This window comes from Astatotilapia calliptera, chromosome 16, assembly GCF_964374335.1.
Source record: "Astatotilapia calliptera chromosome 16, fAstCal68.1, whole genome shotgun sequence".
NCBI lineage: Eukaryota > Metazoa > Chordata > Actinopteri > Cichliformes > Cichlidae > Astatotilapia > Astatotilapia calliptera.
The window spans coordinates 23006849-23023236 of NC_137437.1; the positions used below are offsets into that span (position 1 = coordinate 23006849).

General features: G+C 40.3%; 2 protein-coding genes across 10 annotated transcripts in view; both read left to right on the forward strand.

Moving 5' to 3' along the window:
- Nucleotides 1–1233: 1233 nt before the first annotated feature.
- Nucleotides 1234–8247, forward strand: tra2b (transformer 2 beta homolog). 5 transcript variants are annotated; one of them, XM_080290876.1, is made up of 9 exons: nucleotides 1293–1389; nucleotides 3731–3840; nucleotides 4657–4796; nucleotides 6297–6456; nucleotides 6568–6756; nucleotides 6847–6962; nucleotides 7549–7683; nucleotides 7803–7873; nucleotides 7964–8247. In XM_080290876.1, the coding sequence occupies exons 2-9, from the start codon at nucleotides 3739–3741 to the stop codon at nucleotides 7972–7974; spliced, it is 924 nt and encodes a 307-aa protein (XP_080147002.1). In that variant the 5' UTR covers nucleotides 1293–1389; nucleotides 3731–3738; the 3' UTR covers nucleotides 7975–8247. The 5 variants fall into 5 exon arrangements, with proteins under 5 accessions (XP_080147003.1, XP_026001130.1, XP_080147002.1 ...); XM_080290877.1 differs by lacking the exon at nucleotides 3731–3840 and having other exon boundaries at nucleotides 1234–1389; nucleotides 7806–7873; XM_026145345.2 differs by lacking the exon at nucleotides 3731–3840 and having other exon boundaries at nucleotides 1235–1389.
- Nucleotides 8248–12805: 4558 nt separating this feature from the next.
- The window catches only part of igf2bp2a (insulin-like growth factor 2 mRNA binding protein 2a), a 65777-nt gene continuing 62194 nt past the window's right edge, over nucleotides 12806–16388 (forward strand). Inside the window, exons 1-2 of one of the 5 annotated variants that reach the window (XM_080290880.1) lie at nucleotides 12806–13746; nucleotides 14978–15038. In XM_080290880.1, coding sequence (XP_080147006.1) covers nucleotides 13572–13746; nucleotides 14978–15038 — 236 coding nt within the window. In that variant the 5' untranslated portion in view covers nucleotides 12806–13571. Of the gene's footprint in view, nucleotides 14219–14837; nucleotides 14893–14977; nucleotides 15039–16388 lie in introns of those variants that run through there. The other 4 variants (XM_026144168.2, XM_080290882.1, XM_026144167.2 and 1 more) reach the window with 4 other exon arrangements.

Genomic DNA, 16388 nt, shown 5'->3' on the forward strand with positions numbered 1-16388 from the left:
TTTTTGTAGCTTTTAAGGGTGCCGATATTACGCTGCTGCAGCATTAAACTGTGCATTCTGCCAGGCTACATAATGTCTGGGAGTTTATGCACCACTCACTGTAGAATTAAGCAAAACTTGCCAATTATCTTATTGTAGTGTTAAGCTAACACTTACTTATGTACACTTCTTGGCCACTTGATTATTTACACCTTCCTAGTAAAAGATTGAGCCTTCTTTTCCATTTAAAGCTACATAAATCTTTTATGCCATATACGCTGAACAAGGAGCTGATCTTGTTTTGGTGAGCCCCTGCATTTTAGTTGTAATGAGTGTTTTTTGAGTTACCAGGTGTTTTCACCCAGAAAACTGCCACTCAATTTTTTAAATTCTCCATAAACCATAGAAATGTGCAAAAAATAACAGTAAATTAGTAGTTTCTGAAATACTAAAATCAGCTCATCTGGCACCAACAACCACGTTGCATTCAAAGTCACTTAAATTATCTTTGTTCTCCATTCTAATGCTCAGTTTGAATTTGAGGAAGTTGTCTTTGCCATGTCTACTTGCCTACATGTTTTGAGTTGCTGTTGTGCCATTTATTGATTACATATTTGCATTAGAGAGCAGTTGACCAGGTATACAGAATAAAGTGGCCAGGGAATGTGTATACTTGTATTTCCTTAATAAGGATTAGTGCAGAGTTTGCATGTTTCGGTTTCTTTCACTTCCCCAGTTGTTTTGTCACATTACTGTCTCCCTCAATCACTTCCATTGTGTTTTGTGAGCTTTTGTTTAAATTTTTATTTTGCTATTTCAGTTGTATGTGTGTTTGTTTTGTTTTTTTATTCACCTTCTGTCACAGAGTTTTTCTATTTGCTGGCATTGTACAAAATAGACGATATTTCTCTCACAGAAGAAATGCAAAAAAATAAAATAAAAGAACTGAAAAAGTGCTGATGAAGTAACTAAACTACAAGCAAAATAGCAACAGGACTTGCTATAAAGTTAAAAGTTTACTGTTGTTTTTGGATTAAATTGTGATAAAAATGTTGGCATATTTGCTGTGCCTATTTTACATTTTCATTGCCTAACTGTTACATCTACTCCTACCGTACCAGTTTTAAAAGAAACTAAAAAAAAATTAACATCGTGCAGAATTAAGTTCAGCTTGTTTCACAACACTCCGAGTTTCTCACGTGGCCTCTTGGGGGAAATTCTACACGTAACCAAATCTCGTGTTTGGCACGTAAAAACGCGATAGCCAGCCCCGAGACTGCTGGATCTTTCTAGATGCAGACCTGGGGGTGGAGCTAGAGTCTCACACACGGAGACTGTGTAGTGTAGATTGTAGAGTATCTGTCAACAATAGATTAAATTTCAAAAATGAGCGATAACGACAAAGGCCGGGTACGTATACATTTTATTACCGTTTGTAATGCATTAAACATTTCAAATCATTGGGTTTGACAGGGTAACTGAAATTGTAACGGTAACAACCTTATTCATATTTTGTTGGCTAGTAGTACCCAGCTTACCTTGTTGGCACAACTCTTTGGTCGAAAGCTGGGTTTTAGAAAGAAAATAAATTGCACAAATTTAAACAATAAAAGGCGACTTTATGCGCAACGGATGCGAGTTTTTAGTTCATCTTTAGCTACCTGGCTAAGACTAGCTTATAGATGAAAGCTAGGCCTGGTGCTTTTTTGTTTACGAGCCGGGGTTTGCACTGAAAACACTGCAATGTCGGCAAACATTTTTATAACGTTTTTAAATTGTTAAAACTCAGTAATTTTCTTCGTCTGATTTGTCTGATTATTGTGCGTAGAAACCAAAATAAATATTTCATGTCGTCGCGGATTCAGTGGAAGACATTTGCCTAACGAACTGTTATATTTTCGCTGTTTTGTTGATGTTGTTTTTTGTTCGTTTGTTTGTTTTTGTTTTGTTTCCCCCCCTGTTCCCCGGATTGAATTATATCATGTTACGTCTGATGGTTATTAATCTTTGAATGTCATTGTGGGTTTCCTTAGTTCTTAGGCACAACAACAATTTAAAACAAAACTAACGACCTCAAGATTTGACCTTATAAAAAAAAAATAATAATCATTTTTATTAACTCATGCAGCTCTCCCACACCATCTTAAAACTGTTAAAGCTGATACGCCACAAGCACCAGCATTATGGATAAGTTTGATTAATACTTGCTGGGCTGACTGACCTGTGTGCAGTAATATCCTTCCTGTAGTGAACTGTTTAATATCCCCTCACCTTGCACAGCTCCTGAATGCTTCTGTCTGTTTAATGGGCGTGTGATATGCCCTGTGTTCCCATGTGGGAGGGTAAATGGCAGATTAAGAAAAAAGAAATGAAGAATTTATTTTCTGCATGTAAACCCATATTTTGAACTGGTTTGTATTAGTTCCTGCAAGGTGCTGGGTGCTTGTTGCTTAACTAACAAGTTTTGTTTTTTTGCCTCTTATTGGATTCCTTTTCTTTTGCTAATATTTAATCTTTAAGGTTTTCAATATATTACAGATAGCAACAGATAGCAACAGTTTTCTGTCTTTGCATTTCCAGAACAGGTTTTAAGGGCTGCTCAAATGAGTGACTGCTACATCTTGAGGTCGTTGGAGCAAATTTTACACTTTATTTTGGAGTTATCCACTTAAAAAAATGGAGACAGTGTTGGTAGTTTTAATCTTGATTATAAAATATTCACAGTCAGTGGTTTGATGAACACTATGGTGACTTAAAGGCCATTTGTCAGAAATTATGTAAGAAGGGTTCATTTGGGAAAATATATTGTTAAAGGAAGGCAAAGGGAATCACAAGAAGTTACCTTCACATCCTTACCCTTCAGTTTTAGTTGTAATTTTAAAAAAATGATCACCCCCGGTTTTACCTCTCAATTATTCCAAATTGTTTTTGAGGAAGTTCTTAGGAAAAGTGGCCAGAAAAACACAAAAGTGAAAGCAAAACCACTGAGCGTGAATGTTAATAAAAACACTGACCGTATGTATAATGTGGTCTTTAATAGGGCTGGGCGATATGACCCAAAATTCATATCTCGATATTTTTTAGCTGGATGGCGATATAAGATATATATCTCGATTTTTCTTTTTAAAGCCATAAGTTAAGAACAAAAAGAGAGTTCTTAGTCACACGGGCACTTTTATTTACATACAGCGTAGATATTACTCAAAAATAAATTATCAGCATATATTAAATAATCATGGTCCATAAATAAAAGAAAATAATGTTGTTTTTGTGCATAACAAAAAGCTCACAATTGTGCAGTCAAAATGTAAACTAAAAGACGCTGAGCATAATAACAAAGAGACAGATTTCACAGCTGCTCCACGTCTCTGAACAGGTGCCATTTGTGGTCCTTATACACACACTGTACGTATCACTCCGCGAGGCTCCTCCTCTGTAGCCGTAATTCTCCGACAATCCATCAAGCGGTGCAGCTCCGTAGCTTAGCAAAGTCATATTAAAACATTTTTTGACAGATTGCTGAGCGCTGTGTACCACATAAAATCGGTTCGCGGTCAGTAAGCACAACCAGAATTCATACATAAGGCGCACTGTCGATTTTTGAGAAAAGGAAAGGATTTTAGGCCGTGCAGCCCCTCTGGGCTGCATGTCGTTAGCGTGGTTAGCTCGCTAACACGTTGACGCCATCCAGCCCCACGCACGGTAACTCGCTAACGGAGATTTTCCGCTTTCATCTTGTCATTGCCTGCAGGTGAAGCTATGGGGGAGGCGGAGTTGTGTTCAGTGCAGGAGAGGCGAGGCCGAGTAACGTTGCGTAGAGACAAAAGTGGACGAAAGAGAGGCAAACCTGCGGCTCCACAAGTATAATTATAACGTAACATAGACTATATCGATATAAACGATATTGTCACATCTTATATCTCGTATGAAAATATATCGATATTTTTAAAAAACTCGATATATCGCCCAGCCCTAGTCTTTAACATTCCCATTAATGTCATTAGCTCGTACTACTACTACTACTACTACTACTAATAATAATAATAATACCACATTAAACGTTGAATGAGCGTGCAGTTTTAATTGCAGTCATATATTCTTCATCCTTTTCTTTTTCATAAAGGTTAAGGTTGGACGAAGAAAATACGGAAGAAGTCCACTTTATTTTCAATAATATGAAGCTCAGATGTGTGAAGCTGAATTGTTGAATGCATGCTAAAACATGAGGAGGGAAGAAGTATGGGCAGTGTGTGAGAGATGGGGAAGTAAGAAGAAGTAAGACAATTGAAGAAAGAAGAATAATGTCAAGTAATGAAGTTACAGAAATGAAGTTAAGGAAGTAATCTGGATAAGGTCACTGCGCTAAGTAAATTTCTGGTCTGTTTGTCAAATGCGTGCATGTTCTTCTTATTCAATACACACACATTAGTTTAAATCATTGCAATTTTATCTCACAACTGACCATTTTCTTTTTTTCCCCACTATTTAACAACTTATTAATGTAAACATATTGATGTCATATTATCCATGACTACACAGCACTCCTATTTCACAACCCTAAATTCCTGTACTTTTCACAGGATAGTCTTAATTTTTAAATACACAGTAATATTTTGGCAAATGTATGTGTTGATCACTTCATTGGTGCTGATAAAAAAATGTGTGTGGTTCGTTCAGGAGTCTCGCTCTGCATCCAGGAGCGTGAGCCCACGGGGCTCTGGGAAGTCGGGGAGCCAGTCCCCAGCTCAATCCCCTGCCCACTCAAAAGGAGGCTCCCACTGCTCCCGCTCCAAATCTCGGTCAAGGTCAAAATCTTGGTGAGTAATACACTGGCATAAAATTCTCTACTATCGATAAACAGACTCAATATGGCCACTTTCATGTTATACCCACCCTGTTCAGGGCTTCACGGCAAGAGAATCCTGGGTTCAAACCCAGATAGGGGACTTCTCTGTGGAGCTGACTTCTTCCGTTTCTCTGGCCATTGACAAATCTTGCAAAAGTTCAAGAGTTTCACTTCCAAGTTGTTGAAAAAAAACCCAAACAAACAAACAAAAAAAAGACATTTACATCTGCATTGTCTGCCAATTTCTGCGTCATGTGTGAATGAGTGTCCTGGTCACTGTGCTACAAACGCAGTGACAATGTCAGTAGATCGGACCATGCAAGTAAAATTTACACTTTCAGTGCAAATTTTCAGTGGGGAATTAAGTGTTGCAGCTCTTGATGGTTGACAACAAACACTATTCAGTTAAACTATATGTTCATATTTCATTGAGGCACAACGCAGCTTAACGGTTCAGTCTCAGATGTTACGTAGTTGAGGTGAGAGCCTGTCTCTATCTCTCACTCTCAATCTCTGTGACAGGAAGTTGTTACCAAGCGAAAGAGGCACGAGCCGGCGGGTTTTGCAGTACTTTGATCTTAGAAAACAGAAGGTTTGTGTGTTGGCTACGTCACAGGAAACTGGCATTTAACTAGCATCGCTAGGTTTAGCCACACGCTGCAAATTAATCTGACATTGTGCGTGTTTTACATGATGCAAAGTGCCACACATTTCATCAACATTTAAATATGATGTGGTTATAGAAGACTGTGAGTAATGGTTTTAAATAGATCTTAAATACATACACAGTATTTCTGTGTGCAGTGTTTCATCCATTAGACTGTGTGCACTTCTACCTGTTTTCTGACTGTTTTATTACTTTTAGGCTATTAAAAAATATTTCACCTGTTCATCTCTTTAATATTATTACTCCTATTGGTGGTCCCAAGCCTGGATAAATAGGAGGGCTGTGTTAAAGCAAACATGCAGATCAATCCACACTGTGGCAGCCCCTTGGAAAATAAGGGAGCAGCTTAAAATACCTCCAATAAGACATTTGACTTGTGCATTCTGTTTCCCCATTCACAGGAGAGAGACTTTTTACTCTGTTTGTAAGGTGCAGGGGCAGCGCTGTCATTCAGCAATACAGCACCAGGTGTATTTTTGACAGAAACACTTTAAGTTGCACAGAAATCCAAAGTAAATTGTTGTTTTTCAAAAGTTTGCGACAATGTCAATAAAGCCTTGTTGGAAATTTGACGTCACAGAGGGTTTAGTGTTAGAGATTGTGACAGTGGTAAGTGGGGTTACTTTTCACTAGAGTCTGGGATGTTTTGGCAGTTATTTTAAATATTTCATGCTTTTTTTTTTTGCTTTTTTTTTTTAGTCCATGCTATAATTTTCATAAAGACAAATGTAAATTTGTGGAATTACATGAAAATTGCCAGAGAACGTATGAATATGGGTTGTTTGTTTCTCTCGCTCTCTATAGGTCACATTCCCACCGCTCACGGAGACACTACAGCCGATCCCGCTCCCGATCACGGTCCTATCATCACCGATCTCACAGTAGGTCCTACAGCGGAGAGCGTCGGCGCAGAAGCCACAGCCATTCACCCATGTCCAATCGTCGGAGGCACATTGGCAACCGTGTATGTGCTTAGCAATGTGTGATATCTAAAAACAGAGGATGTATTGGTTTAATGAATGATTTTAATGAGAAAATGATCACATCCAAATCTTGAAACCTTTCAAATTTGCAGGCTAATCCAGATCCGAATTGCTGCCTGGGAGTCTTTGGCCTGAGCTTGTACACCACAGAGAGGGATCTGAGGGACGTCTTCTCCAAATACGGCCCCCTGGAGGATGTTTCCATTGTGTATGACCAGCAATCGAGGCGCTCCAGGGGCTTTGCTTTTGTGTATTTCGAGAACACAGATGATGCCAAAGAGGTACAAGAACAATAATAAATAAACCCGCCTGCCACACCTATACTTAAAATATCCTCTAGGACTGCAAGTGTAATTTATGTTCACTTTCAGGCGAAGGAGCGAGCCAATGGCATGGAGCTGGACGGGCGTACAATCAGGGTGGACTTCTCCATCACAAAAAGACCTCACACCCCAACACCTGGAATTTACATGGGCCGGCCCACATAGTAAGCAATCTCTTTGTGTGGAATAATTAAATATGTTTTTAAACAAAGACACAGTGAAAATGCTTGTAATATAAGACAGCTCTAACTTATGGACACATCAAAGCATCTGAAATAAAATTCTTAGTGTTACTAAACCTGAAAAGTAGTGTTTTTATTCAACATTTAATCAGTCAACAGTAAAGGGAAAAAAAGAAAATAGAAACAGGCTCTTACAAAATTAGTCCCTGTGTCATAAGTTGTATCCAGTTGAACCTAAAATGAACGCAGAGATTTTAATGGTAAAAATGACACAACTAACCTCTTCAAAGGCTTTCTCCAACCTCTTGGCGAGTGGTTGCTACGGTCTCAGTCACACAGCCCTAGAGTCTAGTCAGTGACCCCCTGATAACCACAGGTAACTAGAGAACAGTGTAAGCAAGTAGGTTCTGGCAGTTGCTAGGTGAAATTTGTGAAAAAGAGGTATATAATGCTGCACCAAAAACCTTCTTTTAAATCTTTTTAATTGGAGGTGAGAATGTAACAGTAAAATAATGCAAAAGTACGCTTTGTGTAGCGTGAAAAATCTTATATTACTGCTTTTGTGTAGCGGAGGAGGCGGCCCAAGCGGTCCCCGACGCTATTCACGTGACTACGACCGTGGTTACGACCGTGGATACGACCGTGGATATGACCGAGGTGGATACGACCGCTATGATGACAGGGACTACTACAGATCATACAGGTGACTGTTAAAGGATATCAGCGGTTACTTTATTCTCATCGTGTCGTATTTGGGTTTGCTGTTCTTTATTTTATCCCCCTGACACTGACAAAAATGATAAATGGTCTTTGTTCCTCTAGAAGGCGATCTCCTTCACCTTACTACAGAGGCGCTTACAGGTCTCGATCGAGGTCACGGTCTTATTCTCCCCGTAAGTCATTTCAATAAAGTATCAGAAGTTTTTATTGAAGAATCCAGCATGTTGTATTGTGTCATTTAATTACCCTGTTTTGTTTCACAGGTCGATATTGAAGGCTTCTGTCCCCTTATCTTCCCAAACGTGCAGAATTTTTTTGTTTGTTTTTTTTGTGGGGGGTTGTTACGTTTTGTAAAGACAGATATGATTGACTTCAGAGTACATCTTTCTTACTGTAATCATCAAACATCTTTTTGCTTAAAATACAAAAGTATAGTAAATTTATGAAGCGGTGCATTCATGTTTTGAACGCCTGTTGTAAATGTTATACTCATGTCAGATTTTTGTTGTATAGTGGAGCAGATTAAAAAGCAGATCTGTTTTTCCCACCTTGACTCGTGTCCTTCCTCGCAGTATTTTTATGCCTTTTACAATAGACTATTGCATTTGCAAGATAGTTGTAATGCTGACATGAATATATTAAAGCCTTGACTTTATGATATTTATGCATATTCTTTCTACAGAATTTGTGCAAGGCATTTCTATTGATTTGAGTTAAGTTACATTTTCTGGAGGGCTTCGTATAGTGTCAAGTGGGTGAGGATGACATCAGGAATAAAACTGCTTTGATGAAATAGTAAAACACAAAAGTATTTTAATCTTCCTGTTAAAAGCTCAATCACTCGGGCCTCGTCCTTTCCTTACTGCAGCTGTTCATGCCGACCACGTTTAGCTGGATGGATTTTTTTTTTTTTTTTAACCAAGCTGGAACTTTTTAATTAATTTATTTTCCCCCTAACTTTTCAGACCAGAGTAAACAGATCTGACCAGTTAGACAACTCGTTTGGCAACAAGCATAGCTTAAAACTCGTCTCTGTGCTGAATATACAAATGGTAAAATTATACTATTTTGTTGGGGTTTTTTTAAACCTCAAACACAGCTAGATGCTTCTCTGGGTCAGTTGGCTCTCTGAAATCAAAGTAATGAATCCAGAATTTCAGTTTCTCCCTTTTCTGGTTAGAAACATCAGGACCTGCTCATCGTTGCTTGGTGTCAACAGTGTGTTTTTGGAGGACAGATGTTCTGCAGAAACGCAACGTGTTTGATGTTTATACGTTACAAGTTCTGACCTCCTCCACCTAGGGTAGTAACTCATCCCTCACCCATAGCTGGCACTATACCGTTTTCTATCTGAGATCTATGGTCTTGGACTTGGATGTGCTAATTCCTGTGCAGGTGGAGGAGGTCAAGTGTCTTGGGGTCTTGTTCAAGAGTAAGGGAAGAGTGGGACATGAGATTGACAGATGGATTGGGATGGCGTCCACAGTGATGCAGATGCTGAACAGATGTGTTGTGGTGAAGAGAGAGCTGAGTATAGAAGCTAAGCTATCGATTAACCAGTCCCCCTACGTACCTACCCTCACCTATGGTCACAAGCTCTGGGAATGTAGTCGCGGATACAAGTGGGAGAGATGAGTTTCCTTTGAAGAGTGGCGGGGCTCGGTCATTCAAGAGGGACTCGGAATAGAGCTGCTCCTCCACGTTGAAAGGAGCCAGTTAAAGTGATTCAGGCATCTGAATAGGATACCTCCTGGATTGACAACAAATGGTGAATGTTTGCAGATAATTCAGCTTCTACCATACAAACTGCAGATAACCACAGCAATCACAAGTAGCCAGGCATGCACCCTGACCCACCGGATGAGCTGGAGGTGTCTGGGATGAGGGAAGTCTGGGCTTCTCTGCTCAGACTGCTGCACCCACAAACTGAACCCAGTTAAACGGTAGAGGATGGATGGATTGACCAATTCAGAACTGAAAAATCTGGGCTTTCGTGTCACTTTTTTGCAACATGCTTGCCGTGTAATGGCCTAAAGTTGGACCTTTTGACATCTGTTGGTTGCAGCAGTAATGTACAACTTCTTCTTTGAAAGTGAATAGTCTCTGTTTCTGGTTTCCATTACACAATTTCCAAGTTTCAGTACAACTTAGACAGCAAGTGGGGACTGTTTGCAGATAAATCCGCTTCTTCAATGCAAACTTTAGGTTTTAAGTCAACCAGGGGAATGATCTAAAATGAATATGATTGCTTAGGAGAAAAATACACAAAGAGGAGTTTGTTTATGCAATCATGCTGACCCTTATTAACATTAAATTACATATGGATCCTTTTTTTTTAATTGTTAATGATTGATAATAAATAAGGGTTTGAGGCAGTTTCCCAATGCAATAAAAAGCTGGAGTACTATCAGGCTAATTGGTGCTTCTAAACTGGCTGTAGATACAGGATTAAAGTGCTGCATGAATAGCCTGAAAACTATGAATGTGGTGGGCAGCGTAAAGTGCTTCAGGTTGTCAGTAAGACTAGAATATCAATATCATTTTCCAGCCTGCTTTGTTGAGGGTCAAAGGTTACCAAATTGTAGTACAGCAGGTTTGTCCACAATAGATTCGCCTTGTATAGCCATAGAAAACGTTTATTTAATGTCAGAAGAAGGTGAGTCGTTGGACTGCTTTATGATTTTTTTTTTTAACGTGGTTTTGAGGAAAATTGATCCGTGACTAAATGCAGCTAAACAGCCACTGTGAAATCAAGTCAGTTACACCAAGCACACTGTTTAAACCTTCACCACAAGGTGAAGCAAGAGCCTCGGAGTAGCACCTAGCTGCAGGAAAGCAAAGTCCAACATCTACCCCTGCTGGTCACAAATGGTCCAAATCTGTATCCATGACATACAGTACATTACATGGAAAAATATTACTTGCTGGATTCTTCGCTTATTGTAGTTTTTCCCTTTTTGCCAGAGAGGAGAGGGGGAGGCGGAGAGGCAGAGCTCATGTCTTGTAAAAACAGGCAGTTTCTTTACTCAAAGGGTCAGTTCACCCAAATTATTAAAAAAAACACAATCCCCCCTCTTATCTCAAGTGAGATCAAGCCATGCAGATAATTTTTGTTTTATTTGTCCAGGCTTTGCAATATCCGTTCTGAGATTCCTCGCTTCACGCCAAGACCATTGAGGTGAAATGACTTCATTTGTGGTGCACTGCGCACAAGCACCTCAAATTATTTTTGGTTTTGTCCAAAATTTGGGTGATTAACTGATAAAATTAATTAGATTCCCACGGTGGAGATATTGACAATTTTTAAAAATTCTAAATCTTAAAATTAGCCATATCTGATGTATTTGATGCCCTCCAGCTGTTTGAGTTTCACTGAGTAAATGGATGCTTTACACTTTGGTTTACTGCACAACCAAGCAAGAAATTGACCCTGTAATAGACACACAGAAGATACAACAATAGATTCACTAAATATATATCGATATCACTAAATTCAGCTCTGATTTGAATGGTTATTTTACCCCAAACCCTATTCAACAGTTTATATTGTGGACTTTTGTGGCTTTAGTGCTGAAATTAATAAAATTAAATACTTTGCAAGGGAGCATTGTAACTTCCATAATTTATAAATTAGTACTTTAAACCTTGAATTAAAGTAAAAGATGTTAGAAATGATAAATAAAACAGTGTTGGGCAAGGATACCGTAAAAATTAATGCAAGTTAGAAGCAAGAAAAATTCACAAAGATGTTCTTTTTTTTTTCACTACCAAAAAAGGGGAAGACCAGCAGAAAGACACCAGCAACCAGTGACCACACCTTGGAAAGTGCATAAGCCTATTTATTTCCATATTCTACCACAAGTCTACATGTGCAGTATGTGTGTAGTGAGTTTTGTTCAGCAGTTCTCAGCACGTTCCCCAAATGTCACATCCCTTCCACTCTCAGCTCAATTTTCCCCTCAGAGTGTAAATAATTTTTGGGTGGCTGGCGTGATTTGTCAGCACACTGACCTAATTGGGCATAACACATAAAAAGAACACATGTAAACAAACCCTGCTTTTCACGGGGAAATGCAAATGCGACGCATGGATGTGATTTTATGACTTCTATACTGATCATGGGGAGTGGTAACATTAATAAAGTAGCTATTAATGCGTTCAAAGCGACTTAATGACTTGTTTGAATGGTGATTCTTATCTCTAAGCGTAAAGACCCAAGACAACTGTGTTAGCAGGTCACCTAGGAAAGTAACTAAAGAGCTTGTTTTGTAAATAGGCCACAGTTTGGACATTCCTCTGTTCGCATACTGACGTAAACAGGGCAGGGATGGTCAGTACTGCTGCTGTTGGCACTATCTCCACTACAGTGGGGTGGCAGTAATGTTCCAAGGCACAGGCCAGTCACATGTAGAAACACTCAGCTGCTGTAAGCACGAGGCTCCTCCCCCTTCTTCGGTAGTGTAGGTAGAAGGACTACACATCCATGCACGAGCCCTGCAGCCACAACCTTTCACTGACATTTCAGCCTTTGTTTGAAATTCGCCTTACGTTTAGCCGTGCTTCCCTCCCAAACACACCCATCCGTGCGCACACACAAAAGAGACGGGATGCTACATCATGCGTAGGGTAATATATATATATATATATATATATATATATATATATATATATATATATATATATATATATATATATATATATATATATATTTAAATGAGTGGCCTGAGTGGCACCGCATGGAGGGCGCATGCAGCACAAGGCCTGGGATCCCCTCGCTCCTTCTTATCAGCAGCTTAAAATAAATATTTGCTCCTTTTTTACAATTTGCGCACTGGGGCTGTTGGTACTATTCAAGGCTTAAAAATGGAAACTGTCGCCACCTTTAATTAAAAAGTGTAAAAGCCAATAAGAGATATTGGTGCCAAAACAGATGCCTCTGGTAAGGCTGTATAAGTCATGAATATAAGTAGTAATAAGTAGCTAATTCACCATTATTCCTGCAAGGACGGCGTGTACAGGCAAGCCAAGCTTTCACTTTCTGTATTACTTAAGACAGTTACGTTCATATTCTCTCTTTTTTTGTTGTTGGTGTTTGTTTTTTGATTTGTTACAGCTTTATAATTATATTCAGATTTTACAAGATCACAATTATTACCTGAGGTGGTCTTATTGGAGTGTAATATATGCGTAATAACAGGTGTTCACGGTCGAGGATTGGGCCCACATCTTACACGCCGCCATAAATCCATATTTTTATGTGGCTCATAAATAAATAAAAGGCAAACTGTGGGGATCAGTGACACTCTTTGAGTCGACAAGTGCAGTGACAACGACTTGATTTTCCACACAGTAGCTCTTTTTTTTCCTTTCTTCACTCCCCCAGCCTGGAGGGACCCGTGGCACGGCCCTTATTATGATTTGTTAATATAACCCCTCTGCCTCCTTTAAGCCCATCCCTTTGCTGAATGTACCCACTGCTCATCATGCCACTTTCATACCCTACTGCACTTTCTGTGCTGGGAGAGCAGCAGTGAACCCACATGCACCTCCAAACAATTTTTTTCTTGTGATTTTAAGGGAGATTTTATTTAGAGGCGGTGCTTGTTGGCTCCAGAGTAGCGTCGTAGCGACGACACTTCTCCCTCAGTCCCTGTTAAAAGAGTTTGGCCAGGGCCAGTTGGTGCCGGGGGGTCGCCTATAGCTTAGTACTATCCTGGGGGGTGATTGCTGCGTCTTTTTTTTTTAAATCCCAGCAGATTTTTTTCTATTTTATTTTTTATTTTATTTTTTAAATTTTTTTCTACTTCTCTGAATATCGCCATTCTCTCACTCTAAGATCTGATACCCCTTCGAGATTTTTCCTTTCAGATCATGAACAAACTATATGTTGGGAATTTAAGTCCTTCGGTCACTGTCGAGGACTTGAAGCAGCTCTTTGGGGAGAGGAAGCTGCCAGTGGCCGACCAGGTCCTACTGAAATCCGGCTATGCTTTTGTGGACTTCCCCGATCAGAACTCGGCCATAAAGGCTATAGAGACTCTTTCTGGTAAGTGTGGATTTGATAAGTGATGCTGCTGGTGACAGGGAAATTTCACAGCGAGTTTAACTGCAAGACGAGGTTTAAAAAGCACAATAGGTCAGAGTGTCCGAAATGTGAAATAGGCTGTTAAGCAGCTCTTGTGTTATTTCTTTTACACATATATCTATATCTATATGTATATGTGTGTGTGTGAGAGTGTGTGTGTCTGTGTATGTTGTTCGGGACAGTGTTTGCGATCACATCCGTGTGTGCCATCAGAGTTTAGATGAACGCTCAGTCATGCACGCTCCAGCAAAAATTGGATAAATTATCGATCACAGGACACACTTGGGGCTTTAGTGCCCATTTGCCTAAAGAAAGCACGAGTCGTCGTAACGCAATTAACGCGCACAATACCCTATATTTTGGGGATTCCGATAGTGCGGGGCGCTACTTTGCAATCACCCACTGGAATGTATGGGATGGTCTGATGGTTCGGGTAGGCATAATTATTTTTCACTTATTTTTTATCTTGATTTTATTCAAGAGAGCACGGCGAAGCGAGCGCGGAAAACTTGTCAGATTCGTGTTCCTCTGATGTCTGGCTATGTTTTTACGAGGTGTCTTGGAGGTGGGTCACGGGGGTCCAGAGGAAAGAGCTAATAAACAGGTAGCTGAGGGGGGACGAGGTGAGACGCTAATTCCGTGCTGCGCCAGGCCACTCAATAGTAACGAAAAGCCGTGTTTGAAAGCCTCGCCGAAGAGCGCTTCAAATTCACCCTCCGAGCCGGGTCAGCACGGGGAATTAGGAAAAACACCTACCTAGAATAGAAAGAGTACAAGTCAATTCTCCTTTGCAAATCATCTCCTCTTTTGATGTTGCATTCTTTACTGGAAGCTGAAAAAATATCCCTCATTGCACTGTGAGGGTTGTGGGAGTGGAAAGCATGGCTGCCCATTTTCCCCATAGTATATAAGCTTATCATGCTTCATTTTGGCGCCGATACCCCCCCAATTGTCACCCACAGGACCTCACCCCGAGTTGGGATTAATGTAAACGTATACAGTTTGTTCGCCGCCGCGCACACAACGCGCCCGTGTACACTACTTTTTTCAGGGGTTGGCTATTTTGAATGGGGACGCACCTACTTGGTGAAGTGATTCAAAGTGTTGGTGTGTAGGCCTACCCAGCTTGCATTGTTACTTTTATGAACACAACAGCTAACGCTACACTATCAATTGTTTTTCGTCCCTACAGGTAAAGTTGAATTACACGGAAAGGTGATAGAGGTAGACTACTCTGTTCCCAAAAAACTAAGGTAGGCCTACAATCTGTGACACACACGTTCTCCACAAACACACACGCATTGTATCATACGCCTATACTGTGCCCCATGGCAGACTTGTGTGACCTGTAGGCTTCCGCTGTGAAATATAGCGAGCAGATTTTCCCTCTTTTCTAGGCTGCCGTGTGTGATTTCTGCCACGCTGTTGCTGCTTTGTTTCCTGGCGATTAAATTGCGATTGTGTGGTGATTAGACAAAGGGAGTTGAAGGGGTGGGTGGGTGTTTGGGGGAGAGAAAAGGGCGATAAAGAAACAGTTTAGTCCCAACATCCGCACAACACACGGTGGCTGCTGCCATATCGCGTGATCTTGCAGCAAGGCCTATCCCAGTTTAAAACATGGACTCACGCGCACACGCTTGACGTGTAATAATTAATATATCCTAATTAAATCTCACCTAAAGGCTGAAATTAAACTTGGTTCAAGTTTAGGCTGAAATTAACGTGGTCCAAATGCGTTTATGTTTTAACCTCCTCTCCCTACGCAAGGTTATTTTTCCATATATGTAGGCGATAAAAGTTGGGTTTCTTTATTGACTGTTGCACTGCAATGCACGACGTGATGCATACCAATCAGCTGCCTCTTTCTCCCCTATATGCATGCGTGTGGATGTATGTGGGAGTCACGCTGTGTGTGTAAGAGAGAGAAGAAGTAGCAGCTAGGGTTGACTGTTTTAGTGCGTAAATCTATAGGTCAGCCCCTCAGCTTTACAACCACGACACCACTGCTGTGTACTTGTGTTTGTGTCAGCTTGCCCACAAACGTAAGAAATCCACGAGCTTTTTAATTTCTTTTAAATGCCTGGGTATATTAAAGAAAGAAACTAAATTTTTTTTACCCCTACGCGTAACGCCTGAAAAAGTCACTCGTATGTGGCAGTTTGCGCAGCCTAAACACTCCCTCGACATCTATAGATCCACCCATTTTCACAACAATGCCATTGGCTATAGGGAAAAACTACATTGCGTGACAAAAAGGTAAATATTCAAGCCCCTTGTGGAGGAACACGTGACCCATACTTTATGTGCTTCCAGCATAGTCCTCCCCCTCTAGTGCAGGCTTTCTACTTTCCTGCCTAAGCAGCCCCTTCGTGTTTTTTCCTTTCTTTTTTTTTGCTTAACAACATTGTAGAAAAAAATCTGCATGCTTTACATATACAATGATCGAGCTGCTGTGTCGTTTTCCTTGCTTTATGGCTCGATCTAAAGACGTTTTGTAAGCTGCAAGGCGCAACATGGTGTAAAAGCCTGCGCCACTCCCCACAGTTAATGTGCACGTAGGCCATGGCAATGTTGGAGAGCCTCATAATGGCTGCCATGATGGC

Bases quoted from the DNA above. Each gene is read 5' to 3' on its own strand.
- tra2b (XM_026145342.2), top strand. From the start codon at position 4,507: ATGACTACACAGCACTCCTATTTCACAACCCTAAATTCCTGTACTTTT. The intron at 4,797-6,296 runs GTGAGTAATACA...CGCTCTCTATAG, and splicing joins CGGTCAAGGTCAAAATCTTG to GTCACATTCCCACCGCTCAC. The intron at 7,684-7,802 runs GTGACTGTTAAA...TTGTTCCTCTAG, and splicing joins GACTACTACAGATCATACAG to AAGGCGATCTCCTTCACCTT.